At 41.6% G+C, this 26,540-nt stretch overlaps 1 protein-coding gene across 2 annotated transcripts in view; it reads right to left on the bottom strand.

Annotated features, from left to right (window-relative positions):
• Positions 1–23,568, bottom strand: part of ldlrap1b (low density lipoprotein receptor adaptor protein 1b) — a 37,177-nt gene extending 13,609 nt beyond the window's left edge. For both annotated transcript variants that reach the window (XM_069535605.1, XM_020085169.2), the window contains exons 1-4: positions 23,076–23,568; positions 5,381–5,523; positions 3,986–4,098; positions 1,293–1,407 (exon numbers count right to left, since the gene is read on the bottom strand). In XM_069535605.1, the coding sequence (XP_069391706.1) occupies positions 1,293–1,407; positions 3,986–4,098; positions 5,381–5,523; positions 23,076–23,478 (774 nt within the window). In that variant the 5' untranslated portion in view covers positions 23,479–23,568. The remainder of the gene's footprint in view (positions 1–1,292; positions 1,408–3,985; positions 4,099–5,380; positions 5,524–23,075) is intronic.
• Positions 23,569–26,540: the final 2,972 nt, after the last annotated feature.

Genomic DNA, 26,540 nt, shown 5'->3' with positions numbered 1-26,540 from the left:
GGGGCTCCGTGACAAGTTGTTTATGTAAGTGGGAGGATACATGGCCTTCTGGCCAGAACTAAATTAGTGAGGGGAAGGAAGAGGAGGGAGTGGTTCACTCGTTTTGAAAACCTCCAGGGATGGAGAGAATGCCAAGAGAAGGATGACAGCCTCCCCCGCCCTACATGTTCTCACCCCTGGTCTGTCTCCTGATTTAATGCCTGGACTCAAAGTGGCAATGCAATTTCTCTAAAGTTCTCTTTTCAAGACATCTGCATTTACTGCTTTCCACAATCTGTCAGGAGCAAGAGCTGAACGTACCCACTGCATAAAGAATCTGACGCCTGCATTTGTACCCTGTCGCCTTACTTTAAACAGTACGTTTATTTATATGTAACTAATGTCAGTGAAGGGGTATTTTAACACTAAGGATATTAGTTGATTTGCTGTCTTGCCGTGAGTTAAATGAGAAGATCAATAGCGCTCTCATGTCTGTATGCTAAATATAAAACCACAGCCATTAGCCAAATAATTTAGGATTAACAACAAGGGAAAACAACAGTCTCTGTCCTGATGTAACAATATCCACCTACCAGCATCTCTAAAGCTCATTACTCAACATGTTTGTTCTGTCCAAAAACCTCGAGTGTAGAAACAACAGGTCATGGTTTAACATGGGGGTCCTGTAAGGGACTGTTTATTGGATGGGAGTGGGCTAGTTGCCTGGCAACCTCACAATGACAAAAAAGACTTCATAAGTCACAGTGCCTGACCAAGGCAAAATGCGTTACAACCATAGATTGTTTATTTAAAGATGGACGATATGTCTCCACCTCCACTATCCAGAAATGAAGGCTAAAATAAAAAAAATCATCAGATACGAACACTGTCTCTGTCGCTTTGGTTGGAGCGGATGTAGCCGCGGTCTCAAGGTCCCACAAATACACATGGTTTACCAACCAGGAGTCAGTCTGAGTTGTCAATCATGACATTTCATCCCAACATCATGTCATCCATCTTTATATTTAGTCTACGGATATAATACATTGATTACTGACTCAAAGACATTTTCAGATAAATGTAATCTGCTAACCAGCTGCTGGATGTAGCTGCAAAATAAATGCAGTCATGTAACTATTTAACACATTTTAGTGTTGTGTGGAAGTGTTCTTTTAATTTAAAAAAAAGCATGAAATGAACCATAAAGATAATAACTAATATTTGGATCCTAAACAAGTTACTGGACTATGTTAGACGAACACACACATTTGTTGTCTCACTTGACACTCAATGGGACGAACCTATTTACTCACCGTTTTTTTCTTAGTGCAGAGGAAGGCGTGACACTCAAGGGTCTCATTGTGTTGGCTCTGGACAATGTAGGCAAACACTTTGTCGTGCATCTTGTCTGCTGTGCAATATGATATTCTGATAGAAAAAGACAACACACTTTCATAAAAAACACTGACACTTTAGAGAGAGTCTTTACAGATCAGGCCATCATGCAACTTCATCTGCACTAAGCCCTTAAGCTCGCCCAGCAATCAGATTGTTTCTCCAAAACGTGTAACAGGAGAAAAAAAACCCTGTGCATTCTTAAAGCCAGCTGCACACACACACTCACACTGCTCTACACGTGATCAAACACCCCCCCAGCTGTCTACAGGTACAGAGCCCAACATCATCATAAAACTGAACCTAGTGGACATCTGTGCTGTTCCGCAAAACAGATTCCATTCCTTTCTGCTTTTGAAACAAGTCACTACACTCCCACTTTGTGCACCTGACACTCATGCAAGTTTTAAATTATAGCTTATAGAGTGGGCCTGGTACATGAAAACTTTCAAAGACAATGTTTCATGGCTTGTTGTGGTGTCAAAGGTCACCTGTTGATGTGAGATTTGTCTGTGTCACATATTTATGAGGTATCCGCCTTGCTTGTCGGTCTCAGGTGCACAGCAGGGTTTTAAATTAAGATGTAATGCTTCACAAATAGCTTTTCTCCACGGTTTGATCACCATGTCATCATAACCCTGATACCAAAGTGATGGGATCAGCGGCCAGTTGACGAGGGAGACCCAAAATGATGGAGGAAGTCTGTAAGAAATGTCTGCCATCTGTCCTTCTTTTCCCCCTTGACAATGTGCTCCAACGTCACAGTGGTGTACACACCGTTGGTAAACTCATGACCAGGGAATATAGAGTTTGGAATAAATGAGTCAATAAAAGGAAGTAAGGCCAAAAAACTTTGAGGAGGTTTTAGAATCACAGCTGCGCTCCGCACAACAAAATCAAGATTTAGAGGCGAGCGTTTGGGTGGGATCGTCAGGGAAATAGGGTGTCTCTGCAAATCCATTTCTTTTATTGGTCATTCGGCTTCTCAGCAGATGTCTGGGGAGGAGAGCTCCAATGGGCTGCAACACACAACCAGCTGCTTTATGTCTTCACACCATCCTGAGGTTACAGCTGGACCCACCTCATCCAGTCAGCCTTTTAATTACTCTTCTTTATTCTTCAATGACAGAATCCATTATCAGTGCTGTGTTTAACGGGCATCGCATAAAAGTGGGGCTGGATGAATCCGGTATTTTTATACTCAAGTCGTGCTACACTACAAATATGAAATTAAGACATAACCTGTAGAGCCGTAACGATCAGTGTAGACGTAGACTTCGAGACACATGAGGCAAAGTGGAAGCAAAGCAAAACAATGGGAGGTTAAAGGGAAATAGTTAGACCTGCTGGTTTGACCAACACGGTCAACTGTTGCTGTAGCAGCGGCAACTGTAACACTCAGGTCATATCTATAATTATCTCTTTACATTTATAACCCTCCTTTATATTTTCAACTTAGAAAATGCTTTGTTGAGAACATCTGTGGTTTTTACAGTAAAACAAATTTGGGGGAGTAAACTTCAAAAGCATAAATCAATTAACAGCAATAAAGAAATTATATTATAGAATTAGCTGAATAATTTTTCAGCACCATTACTTTAATTAATAAAAAATGCAGAATAGTCAAAGATAGACAACTATTATTTTTCTTTTCTTTATATTTCTTACTCCAAAAAAATAATCAAAACAATAATTACTTGATGATAGAAATAATAATCGGCTGCAGCCTTAACATCAGTGACAGCAATTAACAGCAACATACACATTTTATCAACTTAATTGTATCCTCTGTTTTACCCATCTTCTTTGGAGAGGTTACTCAAGTTTAATCTAAAAAAAAAAGCTCAGTGATTTAGAGACTAGATTTAATTATTGATAACTGCTGCGAGCCTGAGAAGTTGCCTCAAACTTGCTCAGCCAGGAAACGGTTATTCGATGACAAGTGATGCAAAGCTGAGCAGGTGGGAGGACTTAGGCTTTACTTTGAAATGGCTCAGATTTCCAAGGTCACCCTGGAAAACAACTTGTCAATAAAATTGTTCTAGGATAACATCAGAAAACCGTCGATGAGCAGTATGCCAAGTTTCAGACAAAATGATTCAAAATGACGCTATTCATGCTGAATGATGGAAAGTCCCATTTTGCCTCCATATGAAGACTCATAAATGTGGGATTTTAGAAAAGTGAGCTATGCTCAAAGGCTCAAGGCCAGTGAAGGTCAGACAGCTTTGTGATATCTGTAGATATTTAGCAGTGAGGACGAGAGAGAAATAGCAAGCGTGGCTGTGTGCGTCAGTCAGTCACACCTAAGGTGAAAGCTCAGGCGTACAGCTGTGAGGGAGTCCCATGGTAGTAGAGATTGATGAGATGTACAGTTTATGGACCGTCTACATTTCTCTCTCTCACACACACTACACACACAACCCTGCTATGTAGCACCACACACCCTTTAACTCACATTCCTCCAGTGATGGATGAGAACAAGAGAGGAAAAACAACTTTTTGTTTTAAATTCAGGGTGCGAGTATTTAATAATCGGAGCAGCCCAGTTCAGTCCAGGACACGGAGTGTGTGAGAAACATTGACACGTCGCCTGAGGAAAAAAACTGACCTGTATATGGAGATGTTTTCTATCAGCTGGTTAGAGGCACTGTCGTAAAGGATGATTCCTCTTGGGGAGACCGATAACGTGACTTTCTGAAGTTTTTTTCCACTTGCTTTGGCCTGAAAGATGGGAAAGAGAAGGATGAGAAAGAAAGGGCGGAGGCCACAAGGAGACAATACGTGAAAAGAGAGACACAAAGGAAAGGAGAAACAATCAATACAACCTTGAATTTATGTTAAAAAAATAGTAATTCAAATCAGTCAAAAAGCACAATTCCTACCATCAATCTTCAATCTATCAAATAATTCTAGAAATGTCTCACTGTCTGAATGTGGCTTCCATGCGGTGTGTAATTTGGTGCAATTTTGACGCACAATATATTCAATATAAGTAAACTTTAAATAAACAAGGGACTAATCAATGCAAGTGACGTGGATCACCACAACAATGCATTCACTACAACTGCAACAGATTCTGTGGTTTGGGGTTCTGCTTTGAGTTTCTCTGAACTTCAGTCCAGCAGTCGGTCTCTACTCGCTGTGGCTCTATTACTGCAGGTCACTTTCACAGATTCCGAAAGAAAGCTGCAACCAGCTTTGCGACAGGCAATTCCAAACAGACATGTTGAGAACAGGAACTGCACGAGTGTTTCAAAAGAAAAAGTTCAGGTTAAACTGAACTTCTAAACAAATACTTTGTTGTTGACTTGATGAAAATATATGTCTGACATAAGCCAGTTACCAAAGACTTTGTGAAATTAAACACAAACAAAACAAAACATATCTGAGTTAAACAAGTTTAAACAACAGAGAAAATAAAGAGAGTAAATTAAATCTTTTCTAAATAAGGCCTGAGAAAATATTTTACACTGGGTCCACAAAATGAAAAGTTTTCAAAAAAAACTCCCATTCAGCCTCCTAAAATCTTTTTTGGAGGGAAACCAAGGGCAGCCAATAGATCAGGCCCAACCAGAGCCTCTGCCTCCCTCTCCATGCATCACTCCCAGACATGTCCCAAGTCCCCCATTCTGCCACCACTAACTTTGTTATCCATCGAGCTGCCAGATCCAATAACATTAAGCCCTTTTCTGCAATGTTGAAGCCGGCTGAGCCCTGCGATGAGTGACAGTGTCCAAACTAATTGCATCCTCCTCTAAATGTCAATCTGGGCCTCGGGTGGGTTGAGAGTGAGTAGGGGGTGTTGACTATAATTTTCAAGTGACTGAGGTGATGATGGGGAGAATATACGTAATGTGGCTGCTTCAGAGAAACTTCGTTTCTTTAACCAAGGCATGATGATGAGAAGATTTTGGAAGGTCTGCATATTAAATCTATTTAAGTTATGCACGTGTGTGTGTGTGTGTGTGTGAGTGTCTTTGCTGCTAAAGTGTGTCTTTCTCACCGTAGCCACTATCCTCTTGACGGCAGCCGCGGACAGCTCCTCTCCTTTTGGCTGCTCGACCATCGTTACCCCCAGATACTTGAGCTGGAACACCATACCCTCCAGTAGGGTCTCCCTTGTGTCCGTCCAGTTCTCCGGAAGCTCTGCGTGAGGAGAGACATGCATGACAGCTCATCAACAACACTGCTGCTGTTACTGTAAAGCAGGCTGAAGGATACTCTGTGTGTCATATGTCAACAAAGCTCAGCGCTCTCTCTCTCGGTCCACTAGCAGGATGCTAAACTCAGCTGGATTAGATACGACAGCAGCCGAACCATGTCCTCATGGCTGTGTCTAATGAGCACATGCTGTAGCTATACCTTCCTGAAGTGTGAGGTTAAATCAAGTGTTTTATGAAGTAAATATTTCACTGGTTAAACTAAATCAAATCAAAATCATATCTATTTTCAGATAAATATAAATACGAGTTACTGCAAATTAAAATGAGGAACAGGGCACCAAGTTATTTATTTTTGCTGCCTGGGCCGCGGTCCTGTCAAATTTGTACTGCATGGTTAGGTGAGCATTGAGTATTAGTTCTCCAAAAAATAAATACCTTGAAATCTCTGAAATACCAAGAAGGTCTCAAAGACAACCATGGAAATAAAGAATATTATTGACTCAAATTCTAAATCTTAACTATATTAACAGGATAGGAATCTGCTGAACAAGAAATAGTACTGAAAATACCTTTTGATTCATAATGTAAATGAGGAAAAGTATTTGTTATTTCCAGATGCTATTAGATAGCAACTTTAAATTAATCTTAACTGTAAATTGGGTTTAATAGCTTCTATTGTAGTTTTGTTATATTATACGTTTTTGAAGTTACTTATTGAAGAATCTTTTCTGTACCCCTGTAGATGTGACACTTTTATTCCCCTGCATGGGGTCAATAAAGTTTCTCTTATCCACTCCATAATTATGCTGGGCCTGTGCGCACTCTCCACTGTATCCCTCTCATCTATCGCACAGACTAATCGAGCATAAATGCCATGAAAACTAAATTAAAGTTTATTTTTGAAATGTCAGTGGTAATAATTGGAATAGCTATGTATTCAACAGCGTGTCAAGTAATAACACTGGTCCCTCTTTACTACAATCCTGCCAACAGCAGCCAACAAAGTATTATTAATAAAGGATCATCTCCTTAAGCTTCTGTGGCAACGACTCTGACACTAACCCACAAAATTGTTGTTATTGTTAAGAATGAAGATTTTTTTCTTTTTTCAGAGGGAAGGGAATTAGTCAGCTGCGAAAGACAACATCATTTTGTCCTTTTTAATTCAGTAGCATAACCCACACAGAAAGATAGATGACAAATCCACCACTTCCTTCCACTATCCAGACAGGAAGCCACAAACGCAGCCATCTTGCGCATCGGAGCCAGAGTCTGTCCAGAGGCACTCAATCGCATGCCAGTCTCAGCTGTTAATCATGATGTTTCACCCATTTTTTCAATTAAATAATTAAAACTTACCAGAAAAATGTACATTTAAAAAACATAAGTTCGATAGGAACTAAAAACATTTGTTTAGTTTGGTCCATGTCCCATCTACTATCATGGAGAAGGTGGAATTTATGATCTATACTGCACCCAGCAACCAGGCAATTATTGAGACTATTTGGTCTACCATCTTTACATACAGTCTATGGTCAGTATGAAGAGAGCCTGGTTCACAGAACTAACGACACCAAGAGAACAAAACAAATTATGCTGACAGTCAATACCAGACCTCAAACATTCAGCAGATTTCAAACTAGCCACACTCAAGTCTGTAATAAAAGGAACCAGTTGCAGAAAAAGTGGAAACAATATCTCAGACCAGAAGTTCAAACGCAAAGACAACAAACTACAACAAGCTTCTTTTGTATTCAGCCATTTGATCCAGCAATAAACATGCTAACTTCTCCTTGAGGCTCATAAAAGTTTATGGACTTGCCATTATGTGGTGTGATAGTGACTGGAGACCATTTGTCTGTGCGAACGAGATCCAGCAAGAAACCCAGTTAACAACAACACCCCTCCCACCTGGGTGGTCTTCGTGTCACCCAGTATCTTCAGGGCAATCTAAAAAGACTCCTGTTGTTGCTGTAAACATGTTTGTGTAGCCAATACACAATACACTGTCACATGTTTAATACAGATTCTGTAAGTCAATTGAATCTTTAGTCAATTGACAAAAAAAACTTATTGGCCACAATCTTGATAATTGCTTGCTTGATTGAAAACTGAAAGAAATTGACTGTGCAAATATTTATCTGTGATGGTGCATAGACTATCTTTGGATTTTGGACCATTAGTCAGAAAAAGACAAACTTGGGCTCTCAGAAATTGTGATGGGACATTTTCATCGTATTCAATTGAGAAAATAAGATTTACTGATTAACTGAGAAAATAATTGCTGATTCATTGAAATGAAAAATTACTTATCTGATGGTATTCACATAAACCATGTATTCATTGTCCCCATTGTAGCCTGAGTGCTGTAATTTCCTTCAGCAGCACGTGATTTTTGTGCAGATTGATTGTCTCAGCAGCTTCCTAACCTCAACTGTTTTAGCCCTTCTTGAGTTTTAATGATAAATTGACACTTATTCTTACTAATGATGGAATAACCAAATTAATGTCAAAATGTAAACTCTAAGCATTTAGTTTGAAAAGTACATTTACATTGTATTATTCAATTCCAACATTATCCATCTTCTTATTAATGTGAAGTACTCAAAAGCTTTGAGAATGTATTTATCTGTTGTGAACACTATGGCCTGTTAAAGACATGCACTGAACTCTGCACTGAACTGCGGACATTTTCCTGAAACTTTCTGAAGGGGCTATCCCGCCATTTTCCAGGACTTTTCCTGCCTGTCCCCTGAGTAAATATATGGGAAATGTCCTAGTGAGCTCCTGTGAGAATGCAGCAGGAATAAGTCTGGAAACTACACTGCGAGTGAGCAAGCAGGTGTGTCGATGGCGTTTCTAACACAAGAAACGAAACTGGAAGAATACAAATATCACAGGATGATAAAGACACATAGAAGACGCCCACGAAGATGTCATCTTGGAAAGGCAAATGAGATTCAAGAGCTTTTAGTAAGAAGGGCGGATGCCAGTGTCATTGTGCTGTGAACAAAAACACTATTTTCCACATCTGAATTTAATATCTTGTTCTGTGTGACCCAGACAAAGTCCTGCTGCATTCTTCATACGTGAAAGGCAAACTCTTTTGCAGACATTTTTAGTGGTTCATCGCTCAAAATATCATACGACTTTTTTTAAGAAACCATATCACATGAAGCATTTGAAGAAAGCAGCAGAGGTTAACCTAGAACATTCCTTTCCTCTCCACCAAAACCAAGCCAACTGTGAGTGGTTATGGAGAATGGTTTTTAATGGTCTAAATGCAGCTCTAACCAAACCCATACTTAAGTAATGGGTGGGTCTTAACAGTGAACAACCACTCTAAGGTCAAGATCTTTGGGCTCCTAAGTATGGGGAACAGATCAACCCCCTCCTCTGCTGCTGCATTAGTCCCTGGATGAGTGGCATCCTCACTGTAATATCATCTGTGGCAAGGAATCACTCGCTGCTGGGAGTGACCTAAATCAAGTTACCGACTGGTCCAAGTGGACTATAAATGTCCATTAGTAGGTGTAGCCACTTGAGACATTAGCAAACAGTTACACAAACACAATGGCAATAATAGCCTCAGCTGCTGTGACATTTCTCACCCTTAGTGCTAGCTCACTTTTGTTAAGGCAACAGTGAACCTTCATTACAGAGTTTTTGCCGTTTACAACAATAAAGCATTGCTGGCAGGTCTGCATTTCCAACCGTCTGTCAGATTTGCTTTGAAAATGGTCAGGATGATTCAAGGCTTAGGAGCGATGCCATTCACATAATACACACAAGTGCAGCAGCAGGGTTGTGCAGGACCAGCAGAGAGGGATCAGAGGCAAGCCTGTGCGCTTCAACTGCCCATACTAATGCCTGCAGAGGGCAAGTCTCCAGGGATGATGAGCAGTTCAGCATGAATGCATAGTCTAGGGAGTACCACATCCCTAGAGACGAGGAGGCTAGTGCAAGACTAGGGCCACAGCCATACCTTAATGATCACCATCCACACAGGTGGTTTATCTCTGCATCAGTAATAGTGTGCATTAATTTGAACACACCTGAAAACATATCATGTGATCACTCATGTGATCACTCTGGGCTTGTGTGTGCCAGTGTAAACAGGAAGGAGATTGCTTTAATTACAGGTGATACTATGAACAAGAATCAACAATCGTGAAAAGTAAGATGAGGGATTTCTTTCCTTGGATCTACGATGAAGGAACTGACATTAAGAAGGGAATGTGGATGATGATGTCTGTTTTCACACGTATCAGGTTTTGTCTGTCCATACTACAAAGCAACTTGTTAGATTTCAAACTAAAATAATCGGAGCAATTCTAATAGGGTCCTCGCACTGTCAGTCCTCTGCATAGCAGTGTTTCCAAACGTCTCAGTGGGTGCACAAAAATAGTAGGGTGGACAGCAACCTTTAACAATACAGTTATGCTTAAATGTAGTAGTGTGGATGTAGCCTAGACTATACACAGATGAAGGGAAATCTTAAACTTGCCTAAAAAGGCAAACAAAAACAAAATTTTAGTGAACAATGAAACAACAGCTTTCTTCGAAAACTGACATAATGGCAGTTCAAATGAGCAACTCATGAATGGAGGCTATTTTTAGAAGGGTGGATATACCCAGAGTACTGCTTTGTATGGAATAATAATCCATTTTCATATTAGTTACATTTGCATTCACACAACCAACACCCCCCACCCAGCATCAGCCCCCTCTACGCCAGCTCTCTGCAGCTGCGGTGCTGATTAGACTAAACTTCAAAGGCTTTTTGGCTCCGCTGGAGCTCCGGCTGGTCAGAGAGCAGCACTCGCCTGTACGTACACCAGAGAGAGCAGGCATCTGATGTTCATCTGAGTGAGAGCAGAATAGGAATCATGAGAGAGACTGCTCCCAACGTCAGCAAGCTCAGGAAGTGTAAGGGTTTGATTAGCCAATCATCTTCAAAGAATGATGTGGATAATGAACCAGTGTGGTTCACTCAGCCTTGTTCTAGCTCTGCAGGTTGGGCCTGGTGCCTGCACCTTGAACTTGTGGAAAACTGAAAACACAACAAACAACCCTACACACTCACATAAAATCCCATTACATAAAATTAAAAACACTTCAATGGAGATGTTCATGCCACACAAGGGGAAAATGTGTTGTGGAAAGATAAAACAAGACAAATTTCTTCTGGTTTACCAGCAGATGAAAAATGGTTCAGAATATACCACTCCCAATGTCTGTCAACTTTTGATAAGGGCTGCCCCTGAAAAATAAAAGATTCCAATCGTCCGTTGGAGACAAGTGCTCTTCATCTTTTTGGTCAGTCAATGTGTAATAGCAGACACACTAGAGAATCAGCATAGTTACCGCACATTAGCTCAGAGGGATAACTTGGATTGTGTATATTACAAAGGTTCACCAACATGCCAAAGCCTGTGTAAAAATTGAGTCAAAATCTGGTTCGTGATAAAGTTCATAGTTTTGATGGAACAGTTGCGCTCTGTCTCCATAAATGTAATAAATTATATTTATAACCAAGAAATTATATTTCTATTCAAGAGAAAACATCCTGAAACTTTCAGTTAGTGTTCAAATGTTATTCATATTCGTGTTCATCTTGGATACATTCCTCTACCAAGGTCCAAGAGTCCCCTTAAATTCCTTCAAGCCTCACCCAATTACACACATTTACAGGTATCAGTTACCTAAATGTGACTGGTTTTTTTTCATCAGATCCATGAAATATTTCCTGGGAAGTTGGGAAAAGTGTCAAAAAACTTCCCATTTCACAAAAAATAAACTTCTAGATCTGCCCCTTTTTCTGAGCTGTCCGAATTGTAAATAATTGATTATTTCATGTGTAATTTGTGATGTGATAACAGTTCATGTGCATGTGCACTTCTAAACCTTGACATACACCTCCTTGGAACTTGCTACTAATTGAGAATGATCTGTCTGAAATCATCCAGCCAGTTGTCCACTCTGCCCATTAGATGGAAACTTGCTTCCATCTCCTCTGTCTCCTGCTTCAGACAAGTGTTAACACTACACCATACTACTCTGAAAAAAGAGAAGAGCAAAGGTGCAATAAAAAGACACATAGCTACTTCCTCACTGAGCACTTGATCTCATCTAAACCGCAGTGTAACACTACAGACCTTTTAAAATCTCTATACGACACTGTCAGTCGAGTAGAAGATATGTTTACAGGGACATTAGACTTATGGATAAAACAATCCAATGTTTCCACGGCCTCCCGCTGCATAATTATTGCCACCGCTGCTTCGGGGTCACGGCAGACACACATTATAGAACTCATTATAGAACTGGTACCCTTGTATTGTGCTATATTACCCTGCTGCATGTTCTCCTTCCTCATTCTCCCGCTGACCTGCACTTTAAACATTGACAAGAAACGCCAACACTAATCAGAAGTTATTAGCACATGTACAGCCATTTGGTTTCAGAGAAAGTCTACATGGCAACAAGAAAAGATCAGTATACAACCTCTTCCATACTTTGCCTATATTTTCTCTGATATGGAAAGGGATATCCGTATTAACCCTTATTTCAGGTTAAACTGTGTTCTTTCGAAAGTGGCCTGTATGATTTCATGCAGGTTACTGAAGCTGTGAGGTTCAGTAAGCCTGTAGGCAGGAATCCCAACAGTCTCTTTGTGAGTGTACAATCTGCTCTCATCTGCCCACTGTAGTTTCTACACAAGATTGTCATAGAGGACAACACACCGGAGAGATCTTTTTTAATCATTCATGTCTATGCATAAGATGGTATTTTTCATTAAGTTTGAATGAAGCTAAAACTACAGAGGCAGTTAGGCCCTTTTGATGCAACAAGAGATCGAGAGAGCCAAGACAGCACAGAGGTCTCGGGAATTATAATCAAAGGGATTTGAGGGCTGAGCCTTTCAGCAGGAGAACATTAGAAGGGTGGAGAATGTGGTGGTGGTGGGTATTTTGGTCAAAAGCCAACACAGAGGATATGAAGCAGACAATTTGCACAAGGGTGGGTCAGAGAGGATCCCTATCGCTTTCCCTGTCAACAGCCAGTGACAGTGACTGAAGATGGGCCTGTCATGGCCTTGCCTCTGCTTTGAAAGAAGGGCGGATGACAGGGACAGCCATTATCATAAATGAAGCACAATCTGATAAAAGAGAAAAGGGGAAGTGAGGTATAATCATGAAATACAGTCAAATACCAAGAAAAGTATGCAAATTATGGAGTCAAAATTTCCACCACAAATGTACACATACGTCCTTTGCATAACAAATGTAATGGACAATTAGGGAGATGCAACAGTTTAATCACCGTGGAAACAGCAGGAACTCTGGTACGCTGTGAGTGCAGGCTGAAAAATGTAGTTAATACTCTGGGGATGGCAGAGAGGGATATGCATGCAGCAAGAAGGGGCTGAAAACACAAATCTTCACAGTGCTATCCTGACAATTCAGTCATTTTATCAGTGCCATCAAGAGTGCTTATCCAGACAACATTTAGAGAGTTTCTCTGCATGAAAATGGATGAGAATGCTTCTTTAAATGCAAGGCGAACAGGTGATGACAGACACAGATGGACTTAAGATGAAGAATCCCACTCGAACACACTCAGTGACATATTTCTCAAACGAAAACAAACTCAAAGGTGACTTAGTTGAGCACTTGGCATGACTGAGCCAGTCAACTGTGACTTCACACTATGATTAACTGTCACATCAAATCGTAGGAGTTAATGTTTGAGTTGTGTCCGGGAAGCTCTCTTCACATCCTTGTTACTGACATCATTCAACAAGTGATAACAGATTATGTCAGTCATGAATGATCATTCTGGGGTTCTTTTCGGGGGGAGCTCAACAACAAAGTGGCCCAGCTTGGATTGACATACAAACAAAAATAAAGACTTTCAGGTTTTAGTTTCAGTCAAAGCCCTTTCACCACTCCACAGCTCCAACAGGCTCCACAAGTCCAGCCTGCTGCATCAACAGTTTCCCCTTTGTTGAGTTTTGAAAGGAGCTTCAGAGCACTGAGAGGTCCCTGCGTGGTGTCTCTTGGGCTTCGGGGAATGAGTGAGAGGAGAGGGGGTCCCAGTGCATTTATATGGGCCCTTTGGATATTACACTGTGAATGACTTGTTGTCTTGGTACCATCTCCTGAACGAGATGGGTGTCCTCTGAGGCTTTTGTGTTTCTAAAACACATAGGTGATTGCACAGTGAAACAAGCACTGATGCCAGGCAAATAACAGGATCCCACTTCTTGCTTTGGTTGGAATCACTCAGGTTTGGGGAATGATGCAGGATGAAGTAAAAGTAGATCCTCTTTTGGGTATGAGCCTCTTGTTTATTCTTGGTCTGTCAGAGTCTCCTCACTTTAAAATTACAACAACTACATGTGGAGGAACTCCAAAGAGCATCTTGTCAGAATGTTTGGTCTTCTCTGTCTTCAAGTGCCCCCATTATTATTTGGTGCATTAGAGGTCAGGTGACTGTGGAAAGTCCATGACAGACTCCTTGATCTTCTTTGGTCTTAAAGTAGTTGGGGGGTGTTTGTCATCCTGCTGAGGTATGAATCCTTCTCGACAAAGATGCAAACCAAAGAGTACAGTCTCTGAAGAATGGAGCTATACTTCTCCTTGGTCAGTATCGAGTCAGTTCAGTGCAGGTGTTCAACTCCAGAGTATGCAAAAAAAAAACAAAGCAAGACTTGAATATTCTCGCCATTATATATCACTGTTAGTTTGATGCACAGCAGTATCATTCTCTCTCCCTTTCCACTCCCGAAATACACCCGACTTTTCCTGCCACGAATATCAAATTTTGATTCATCAGTATATATGATTTTTTTTTCCCATTCACCCACTGATAAATGTTTGTATATTGTAACCCATTTTATGAGTTTAGCTTCATATCCCCTCTGGAAAAGCTACTTGTCCCCTGAGACAAAAAAGTCTTGTTTTGACAGCACTTTTGCTGATCGCAGTCTTGCATTATTTATTTAGCAAATTCTGTATCCTGGCAAAGTTGTTTTTCCTATCCCTTGGGTGAAGTAAAGCTTGATGTATTGATCTTATGATGGTGTGGTCACTTTTGGGCTGCCTGCTGTGCTGATCCAGTTTCTCTAAAGCATTTTTGTGTTATATGCACTGTCCCATGATTTGATGCTACAATATGTAGGCCTACATCATGATGCTTATTTTATTTTAAAAGGTGCAATAGCGGGTTTTGAATATTATCTATTTTGGTAAGTTTACTTGACTGATTTCCTCCTTTTTGCATGGAGGTTTGAAATTGCTTCAATAGAAACCACTGATGAATATAAAGAAAAAAAATGTAATGCTATTATATGTTGCAAATGGAAACAGAATCATCATGCTAGTATGATTCAAATGGTTTATGGGTCAGCTTAAATATTGGGATTTTGTCTACAAGATCAAGTTTCCTGTTACTATAAGATGCTCTCAGACATGCACTGAACTCCGCAGTTCCTCCGTATTTTCTCCTGAGGAGGTGGATGTGTGAATGCAAATGTCTGAGTGAAAACGTGAAAACGCGAGGAGATATTTGTGGACAGAGCGGTGTCGTACACATGTACACATAGATGTCAAGAGAGGTTATGGCCGTAAGAGCTGACACCGCTGTCTGTGTGAAAAAAAAATCACATGATCTCTACAGCAGAATTAATATGTCACTTCCTGCATTTGCCCGCTGCACCTGGTTGCTCCAGCTCTCGTCTGAATAATGCGAAGGATTTGATTCAGTTGCGGAAATGTCTGTACAGAAAACATCCCGCTGTGTTGTGCATGTGTGAAACGCAGGTAAACTTCGTTGACAATTCTCTGGATTTTACCCACAGGTTATGTCTGAAACGGTATGATACAGCCTAAATTTCAACCAATGACAAAAGCAGAATTGCTCATGTGTCTTCAGCTATTTATGAATCAGCTGACCTACGCCTGTTGTGAGATGACCTCCTCTTATCTATCTATCAAAGACAAGTGCAAAAACAACCTCTTCCAGCATTATCAGATTCCAATCAGGACACTTTGGGATAATTTAGAAACTGCCAACTCAGATAAAGAAAGATGCCTGGGGGGATGCACAAAGATGCAGCACAAGGCTTGTTAAGAGAGAGCCTTATATAACCTTTAACTGTGCCACAAAAAAGTTAAGTCTTACGTTTCCATTGCAGACTATTGATAAGTGGTCTCGTGTGACCATGTTTTGTACTGTACACTGTGTCTGTAAGCTTATATCTGTTCAGGCTGTGCAGGTCACAGACAAGCACCATCATCACTAACTAAAAACAGACAGTCATTTTTCGAAAAGGCTGAGGCAGAGAATTGTTCAGAAGACAAAGACTGAGTGTTAGTCAAAAGGGAAAAAGTGTGTTAGTACACATGGGACAATAGCCACTGTCTGTGCCTGTCTGATCCAGTGCCATTGTTCCCCCTTTTCATTTTAGCTTCAGTGGTAGAGATACAGAAAATGTTTCACATATTAACAATAACCCAAGTCAGAGTCTCTCCGAGTGTCACATACACAATTAACAATATTGGATAAAAATGACCATGGACATTACTACAGGGCTGTTGACGAGGGGAGAAATCAATATTAAGTAAGTAAGATAAACAGTCAATGGGGATCATTTCTGCTCACTAGCCTGTGACCCCTTTTATTGTCGTCCTTGGGCACCAGGATGCTCCTCTGGTTTCAGCTCCAAACAACAGGCTTATGATATTCTGAAATATCAGACTTGGAGCATTTTCAAAGTCACAGAGGGAGGTGCACATGACTGTGAAGCTATCGCTCTCTGATTTGTTGACCATCCAAAACAAATCCAGTTGGGTGAGGCGAAAGGATTTGCAGAGGATAAGAGTCTTATGGTCATGATTTAAGTCGTAACATTGAGACACGTGTCTTTCACTATTGGCTAAATCCACTCAAAGAAGGAAAGTGAGGAGAGGGGGAGAGAGAGGAGAGGAATGAGTGGTCATGCCAGTCAGGGATTACAAGCTGATGTCCAGCTGAGGCCAGAATGTGCTCTCAGCAGGAATCAGGGTTATGAAACTGATCCTGACGGTGCCCTGTGCACAGCAACGATTAACAGAAGTGATAATATTAAAACTCAAATAATACTGACAGTAGGCTGGCATTTTTGTCAAATAGCTGATTGCAGTTTTGTATCCAAGGGTCCATGTATAAAAGCTCTGTGAGGACCTTTGTGTATCCTCCAATTTGTTGTCTGCTTTCACCATGCTTCAAAGGCACCAAGCAGACTCTAAGAAATATAATAAGAACAACTACAAGTCCAAAGTGTCCGCAGCTTTCTGCAAGGGAGTATAAATGAGGCCCAATACTGATATTTTAACTAGGGGATTGTGTTATAGCAGAGCTGCGAATAGTAGTTGATTAATCATTTGGTTGATGATCGAAAAATTTTGACAAACATTATTTTGATAATACCCTAATGTTCAAATAATTTACATACTATACAAGTACATGCTCTCACAGAACCAAATCACTGCACTTGATCTGAAAGAGACTTGTGGAAAACTGAATCCCAATACCCAAAATACATCAAGGACAGTCAGAACTGATTTAAAATAAAACCAAGCAATGACACTTGGTTTCACTTGTAGCTTACATGTAAAGACCATAACAGATATACATCCAATTTCTGTTGCTCAGACAACTGGTAATTATTACACACCAACTCATAGTAAGTAAATTTGTGTCAGTACAATGTGTTTAATACCCGAGTAGATTCATAGATGCAAGACAGGCAGCAACAGATATGGACCCCGCCTGCCCCATTTATTCGGAATATGATCTGGACTGAGCCCGGCTAAGGTTATTGTCAAGTCTCAGTTGGTAGAAACCACAAGGTCCCATAAGGAGCTCCACCTCAAACCAGTGGAAGAAAAACAGCACAAAAAGAAGGATAAATGAGTCATTTGTTTTGCTTTGACTGAATCCTCGTTTTAGTCACATAATTCCCCAAAGGCTGATAAATATTCCTCTTGTTCAGTGTTTGACACACAAGACCACAGATTTGCCCAATTTTTCCCTGAGATTGAAAATCAGCTCCTCTGTGAGGCTCTTCTCTGCATCTTAACACTGACGTTTTTCCACCTCAGAGACATTTCAAGTTGTTCGTATTGCTGCCATTGCAGAATTAAAGGTGGTGAGGAGAGAGACAGGCCAGTGAGTTTACAGGAAAGCGTGTGACATTGTCGTGTTAGGTTTCCTGAGATTTCAGTAATAAAACAAAACAGGGATTTTTCTTTCTCAAGCAATACCTGAGGGTATATTTGGACCAGGTTGTGTGCTTATGCCTGATGTTGCAGACAGTTGGCGGGGAGAAAGACAGACCAGTGAGAGGTAAAATAATCTACAGTTGATGAAAATAATCCCTCTTGCAATCCCAGGAACTCCAAAAGATTTCATTAACAAAACACAAGTGGGATTCAATTTTCACAAGCTATACCTCGGGGTATAGTTGGACCTTCAAAAAAATGCACGTTTTGAAACAAGCAGGTCAGGTCAGGTCCTTAAAACTAGCAGGTCTTACCTGAATTACACGCTCACAAGAAAGGGAGATGGGGGGAAGGTTGCCTAATCTATTACCTGAGTTTCAGTTCTGTCTACTGGTAAAAAAAACAAAAAGACATCACACAAACCTCACAGCACATGCAGTGACAAATGTTCCCCTCCTGTTCACTTCCATTCTGTGCGAGAGAGTGAGTGAATAAAGCTTCCTATGGCAAAACCAATCCGCCTCATTGCTTTGTGTGGTGTTCAACTCTGACCAACCATGTCACAGACTCAACCAAAAGCAATAACATTTGTGTGGTTGATTTGTAGAGAGCCAAAATGAAGGAGGCCCTGATATTAGCTTAGTTAAACCAGCTTTACTTGCCAGACATGAAAATTATAAACTGCCCAAAAAAAGAGAGGCTGCCTTGCTGGCAGTGGGTCAGGAGACCAGCATTGAACATACATGAATGGAATGTGTATTAATAAACAGACTAGAGACTATTCAAATAATTTCTCTGTGTGTCACATCATGCACTGCCCACATTCACCAAGCAATTATATATAATTTGCATCGGTAGGTGCTTATCATGTGCCTGCTTTCGCATATATGTGACTGTCATGACCTGTCAAGTCAAGAGGAAAGGTCACTATGCTTACTGGAGATGGCCAATTATGTCTTCATTAACTCTCTAACTAGCTGGTTAAAAGCTGAGTACACCAACAACGCAACTTATTAGACTAAGACAGCTGTCCAAATATACTTAATTGGTATATTTGTAGGCTTTCCTTTCGCTGTACAAGTCTATGATGGCCTTGATTTTGTGACTAAGATCTCCAACTAACAATAATGCTTCGAACCTCTGAACTACCACAGAGAGCATATGTCCCAGACATATGGCTGGGGGAGATTACATCAATTTCTTATCAGGAAGGTGAGCTGGTTAGCCACTGTGCTTGCTTGCTTGCCAACTCCTTTACTTTTTTTTTCCAGAGTGAAACAGTCCTTTCAGGTACTGTGGATCTAAAAAAAAAAAATACTCTATCAATTTTGTTGAATAGAAAAATAAATCAGTCTTGGGAGGGACTTTTTTTTTTTTTTTTTTTAGTTTTTAATCTAGTTTCCACCATAATTTTTTTTATTATGAAAATGTGTTGGAGCAATAGATTTTTTTCTAATCACAGATAACCAAATGCAATGTAGCAGAGTGAATAACAGCAGTGAATAAATCAGCTTTTGCTTCACAAATTCATAAAACTGCAATTTAGAGTCTGTGCCAGTTAGTGGTTTAAAAACAACAATTATGATGTTTAGAGTATCATTTTTTTCCTGCTGTGTCAGCACAAACAATAGGAAGTCAAATATCTATTTCCCCACAGGATTAAAATGTGTCCTTGTGGAAAGCGGCGCCAGAACATGATTGTGTAGTCCTATCCCCACACACACACAAACACACACACACACACATACATACATAACTCCATACACTGACTCCACACATAGAAGCAGCTCACAGATACTGAAGATCTAACAGGCCTATAAATCAGTGAGGACTTTACAGCTCAATAAAGGATTCCTGTAGGAGGCAATCTCAATTACCGCCTTTGCTTGACTTTGTGTGGGGGACAAAGCACTGCCTGTGTGCCTATGTTGGAGAATGAATGGTACTTGTAACACCTGTTAGTATTATGCGTGGCCATAGCCTGTATATAAATGAAGCAAAAATGTCCCCGATACAAATGCTGCCATCTTGCCACTAGGACGTCATTTGGAGTAAGAACCCTAGAGAAACATAACTGAGTCTGACCAAAACAAGAATTCCGTTTTTTGTTTCTGAACCCGACCCAAGCCTAATACAGTACAATATGCTGCACTGAGTTTGTTACCCTGTTTTTGACACACATGATTATGACGGATCTCCCCTGATTACAGACATGTTCAAGTTAAAAAAGAATACAAATTAGCCCAGCCCATGTAACCCACACTAAGGTCATGTCAAAGTTTTTGTCAAAATCCAGCCTTGCCATGTAGCCTTGTATCCACACTCTAAAAGGGATGAAGCTGTGGGATCATGGTCCCATGGTTCAATTGTGAGTCAGTATCCATCGAGACGATTCACCCTGTTTTATAGCATCTAGAAACTAAGTAAATCCACACTTATTGGAAAAATGAAACAGTTGGCGTGATAAGAACTACCTAAGATGAAAATAATAATGATGTGTATTTTGACGATTCAATTTGGTCTTTCCCCCATCCGCTAACATAGAAGACGCAGGGTGTATGGCCTACACTGCAGCCAGCCACCATAGAGCGATCAAGATGCTTTGGTTTCACTTTTGGTGAGTCATCATGTCATTCAGCTTTTTATATACAGTATACGTAAATGTTATTTACCACAATGACATGTAAATTACAGCTACAGGTGTCATATTTTGTCACACTATCTGAATAATATAGTAATATCAGTAGCTGCACTAACTATATATAGATATATATATCTATAGATATATATAGATACACCACAACATTGGTTTACACATTTAGATATATGGAGCAGTCCATGTGGTTTGAGATCCTACACACTCTTTATTAGCCAACTACATGCGACGACTCGACTGACACATTAACATGTTGCTATATAATATTGACCAGCCCACAGAAGACCTTGACAAGGCGCACATGGGAGGGAACTGTCTCTGCCCAATGCAGACAGGGATTTTCTACCTCCCACACTTTTCAGAAAAAACAGTGCCTTCATGACCTAAAAAGATATTTGACGTGACATACCACTTCTCTCCCTGTGAGAAATTGCAACTGTAGGAGGTAATGAGAGGGCGGTGCCGAGTGACATTCTGTCAGCTCAGCAGACTTCCAAAAAACAACTGAGCTAAAACCATGCAGGAAATGACAGAGCTGACACGTTTGTGCCGTGCAGACAAACAAGACTGTGAAAGCAGGGTAAAAGGGGCACTGCAGGGACAAATCAGAGCATACTCTAAATGTTGATGTCAGGAGATCGTTAAAGTGACGCAGACGGGTCTATGAAAACAATACTGGAAGCTATTATGATTGATCACTGACAGTGGGAGAGGAGGAATGCAGAGCTGATGGATGCCAAAGAAGTGAATAGGCTGCTTTGACAAGACCAAGCCCAACACAGGGCGGGCGAGACAGTCTTACTGTAGACATGTGGCAATACTGCCTCAAATTATGGTCTTCGTCGTTTTCATAAATTACAACCCAAGTCAGATGGCAAACTATCAACAGAGTAAACTAAATTAGCACTTAGAAAGGCACAAACTTCTACCTAGGGTGAACAGTCCAACAATCAAGCGGCACCAAATTTCACAAACTCATAGATATCAGTTGACTGAATGTGCCTAATCTTTTTTTTAAAAGATCTGTAAATGGTTCCCAGGTAAAATGGTGAAAATGTTGCAATGTTTTAGAGAGAGAAAAAAAAGCTGGCTCCACACCCTGGTCCAGATCTGGACCAAAATGTACTGGGTTCATTCCTGACAAATACAGAATCCTTCCACCAAGTGGAAATCTGTTCTGTCATTTTGAGTAATCTTGATTGAGAACAAATAAAGCAAACAAACAAAGCAGCAAATAATCGGACAGGGGTGAAAACGTAACCTCCTTGGTGAAGGAAATTGCAATATCTGGGTGAATATGGAAAATAAGGTGTGTCCACCTTGGAGCAGAAGATTACCTTCTCTACAAGATGAAACAAGTTGCTGTTCACTGGTACTGCTGAAACTCAGTTAAGTCTGTAATTATCTCAACAGACCGGGTGGGGGGTGGGGGGGCAAACAGTTAACTACAGACACAACTATAACATCGGCATGAGAAAATAACGTAGATGAAGAAATGATGTGAGAGAGATCAGTTTGCCTCCGACAGTTGTGGCAGCAACTGATCGACAGAGAGAGGATGTGACTTTTGCCACAGTCTGAACATGGGCTTGTGGCAAAGTTCAACATCAGCTATTGATTTGCCATTAGTCCTCTGCAGGAAGGACCATGCTGCTTATTGTGCATTTACCACCCCCCCAGAGAGGAGTGGACAGAAACAAAGCATCGATTGCACTGGTCTGGCACGTGTGACATCTTGCTGCCAAATGCTCTATTGTCCATGAGATAAAAAGAGGTTCGAGGGGAGTGGGGCGCAGAGGACACCACCATCACCCCTCTCTCTTTGTGAATGCAAACATGAGAAGGGTTCACAAGAGTACGCGAGCCACGCCAGCACTGCGAGTGTGACCACCGGGTTGCGGTTGTACACACTCGAGAGATCGGGCGGAAATCCTGAGTTAGAGGTGAAATTAAAACCCGTTTCTGTTATAAGCGCCTCCATGTTGTGGATCTGTAGAGAGGTGTATGAAAGGTGACTACCGCGGCTCCTCACAACAGCCTCGCATTTTTTTTTGTTTCCCCCGTGGTGTATCGCCTAGCAACAGCGCGTTGCTAGGATGGCACAGGCTCGCCGGAGAGACCACCACTCTCCGCATCACGCAGCTGTCAGCCGAGTGACGTGGCGGACAACAACGGGGTTTCGACGGGAGTCTCAAACTTTTCCCTCCCCCGCTGTTCTCGGTGTCAGTGAGCGACTCGTCGGATCCCCCCCTCCAGCAGCAGCACGGGCAGCTGAACTCACACACGCCTCGACAGGAGTCAGTTTACGCGGGGCTGCTGTCACTGCGAGCGTCAAGTTCAGTTGCACGACGAAACATTTCTGACTCAGGCACACGGACGCCTTCTCTGTGAAACCTGTTGTTTCGGTGGTTCCCGTGCCTCGCCACCCTCCCGACTGACAGCTGTTCGATTCCCAGCGGCTTTAGCTAACGTGCACACACACGCATACGAGTTGTAAAGTAGCGCTAAGTAAACGCTGCTTTTGTCATGTTAGCTAGTCGCTTGGTTTAGCCAGATTAGCAGCGGCTAACGCCTCCGCAGGAGATGTACACAAACAGCCCAGATACTTACTTTTATGTCTGCCAGAACCCCACGACTGTTTGGCGATGCTGGGGCTCCGGATAATTGCCCTTCCGGCGGATTTCAAAGCGTCCATGTCCGTAATTCCAACCCCCCCCCCCCGAAAAAGTATGCTGGGCAAAGAGCTCCGACGAGCGCCCCCGGTTCTTCTGCTGTGGAAACACTCGGCTCGGACTAAATCACTGCGCTCCCGTCCAAACTTTGTTTCAGCGTCTCTTTCCTCCACTCCTCCTCCGCACGGTTCGCTTTCAGGCGACGGCTGCGGATCATGCTCGTCCCCCTGGGCGGTGTCATGTATGTAAATGAAGCGGATAACGTGCGTGACGCCCGTTTGAGGAATCACGCGAGTGGAGGGGAAGCGGGTTGTTGCAGCAGCGGAGGTGGCGGTGATCATATCCCGGGCGGGCGGTGCCGCTTCTCCCCCCTGCAGCCGCTCTCCTTCCTGTTTCTCCCCCCGCCCCACACACACACACAGGCTCTTCTACTGACAGGTTGTTCGGCAGTCGTGTCACGGACACTAATCGGACCTCATGTTTAATTCCACATGGCCTCTTGTGTGCGCAGCTCTTAAAACCACCGTCTGCTCTGTGGAGGTGTGTGTGATGTCACGAGTGGTTTGGAGGATGGGGACACTTCCGTTCACCGCCCCAGGTTGACGCAAAGGTGCTACACTCACATTTATACATATAACCCCTTTAGAAAGCCAGGATATTATCCGGAGTATGTCTGAAAGCAGCTTTAGTGACATAGACACAGAACCTCATCATATACAACCAATGCAGAAGTCTAAGTGTAATTTGTATGTAGTCATTTATCTTGTTTTATCTTATCTTTACTTTATATTCTTCACTTTTCATGCTTGTTTGATTATCTTGCTGTTGCAACGTTGTTAATTTCAATAAAGGAATTCTGATTCTGAGGTCACTTCTCATCATTATAGTGAATTTTATTTATGTAGTTGCAGTTCTTTTCCCCCTGATTGAATCCCAGCAGAAGATGACAGATAAATATGCCTTGCAGTAAATGGAGAAATTACAACAGTGCAGAGCTGTGGTGTCATTCTCCTTGGATATTACATTTCTTGGATATTACATTTCTTGGATATTAAACATGTAAAAACATAACTTTGGCATTGACTGTGCCCTAAACACATATAACGTACAACACGTACTGCCAGAGGCAAGACACCACATCTCCATTGAGCACAGACACACATCACCTGAGCTCACCTGAGCTCTCAATTTTGGTTTTAACAAATCATCATCTGACCACTTCTGTTGATAGTGTTGTCTTGTTTATTTATTTATTCATGTATGTATTGGAGGCCAGCTTTACCAAATATTTTTGCAAGCTCCCTTGTCCAAAAAGAGTTATTTGATGAATTCCAATGAAAAGTTAGTTTGGTAAGTCTGTAATCAAACATGTCACCTCACATATCTGTAATTGTGAATAATTACCTTCAGGCAAAAAATGAAATTCTTACTTAACAATTAATGTCCTTTCAATGCACTTTTTCCGATATGATATGATACGGTGCATACACTGAATATAATGTATGACATATATGACATTATATATAAGTGCTGTATGTAACCCCGTTATAACCCTACCCTCGTCATTCTGCCCCTGGCTAATATCATCCAGTAGAACAGCTGCATGGCAGGCGCTCTGTATCAGTGAGTCATTGTTCACAATGGAAGGCCACAGAGTCAGAGCTGAACATCTGCAGTTGAGGGGGGGTGGGGGGGGTCTCCTGATGAAAATGTACTCAATAGCTTCCCTAAGTTACAGGGAGATGTAGACTGTGGATACAAATGTCTCGATTCACAGCCCTGCTGAGGAGACACCGTTCTGACCAGCCAAGAACAACGGCTGAAGCTCAGAATGACTCTATAGTGTAGTCTCAGTCTCTGCAGTCAACAGTGCACTTTCTATGTGGTATGGGGGAGACTGGGATCAAACCGCCGACCTTCTGGTTAGTGGATGACCCGCTCTCCCTCGCATAGTACTATCTGTTTAGTCTATTTAGTAATTCTTTGAAAAGAACATAGTGTTATCACAGGGTTGTTGTTTGGGTGGGGTCGAAACATTTCCCATGATTCCAAGTAGGGCCCTTACTGATATGGATTTTTGGGGGCCAATGCCGATACCTATATTATTCATAACATCATAAAAAGAAAACACAAATAAATGTAAAAGGTAAACATTAATAGTTTTCATATCGGAAAACAAAAATCCAGATAGCGACATTTCTGTGACTGGATTATATTGTCTGATTTTTAATCGGCCAACCAATTTATCGCTCGTGCTATTAGGGAGCCTGATTTCTACACAGACATTCAATGATCTTCCACCGTCACACTGGAGGTGAACCAGAGAGAGAATGGCTTTCAAAAAAACCTGCAGCACCAGATTTCACAGGAAGCTGTAGAGATAGGAGCGCAACAGGCTAATACATCCCCAGGGACGTATTATAGTCAACTCCACCACAAATACTGAATTTAAAGCTCATCTTGTGAGAATGATCATCCCATCAGTGTGGTGTTGTAAACTAAACGACCCTTCAGTATTCAGGCAGGTGCATTCCTTATAAATCAGTTTCTTTGCCGGCAGTCATGCCTCACTGAAAGGCTTGAGACAAAAGAGTGCACTCTCCACCAGTAAATCTGCCCGATTCTGAAGTATCCAAGACATATATGGGCTTTTAAAGCATCACCACAGGGAAATAGTTACACTAGGTGTGTTTGGCGAGAAAAATCAATGAGTTTCTGCCGGTGGGTAGAAAAAGAGAGGTGGGGACTGTGAGAAGGTTGCTCAACATTCAGCAGAGATGATTCTCCTTTCTGAAGGAGAGTATAAAAGACCAAATGCAGCCCCACAGTGAGAATATCATATCATATACACATCTATTCACACCTGTGCTGAAAACTCACTATATCTCTCATGATCAGCTGAGAAAACCATTTCAGTTTAAGCAGTGTCCCTGGCTTTCCACAGGGACGGGTACAGGGACAGGGGGGATGGAAAGTGTATTTCCACCAAGGAAATTGCTTGCGGACTTTATGTTAATTGAACAAGTCGAGAGAAAGACCGAGAATTGGCTCATTCTCCTCAAACAGCCTGATTTGCTGTAGATTTGCGAGGCCTAAAGGCAAAACTGTGCCAGACATCAGCGGCTAGAAAAGACGCATTATAATCTGTTAATTCCACATCCTCCATTCTGCCAAATAATCAAATCATGTGGTGCCAATATGACCTCAGAGAGCAGTAAGATACTGACTGTAAAACAAATAGCTGGCCTAACCCTCCTGCAGAGAGAACGGGTGAGGGGCATTGCTCACTGCACAGGTTTATCAGGTGTATTTGCATGAGACAAAATGCTGAGAGAGCTTCTGTCATGTACAAGCATTCTGTGTCCTTGGCAGACAGATTCATTATCTCAATCCATGTGCATCA

The sequence above is a fragment of the Paralichthys olivaceus genome, chromosome 12 (genome assembly GCF_024713975.1).
Source record: "Paralichthys olivaceus isolate ysfri-2021 chromosome 12, ASM2471397v2, whole genome shotgun sequence".
Lineage (NCBI taxonomy): Eukaryota > Metazoa > Chordata > Actinopteri > Pleuronectiformes > Paralichthyidae > Paralichthys > Paralichthys olivaceus.
Note: the sequence above shows the minus strand (reverse complement) of the source record. Positions and strands in the feature narration are given on the sequence as shown.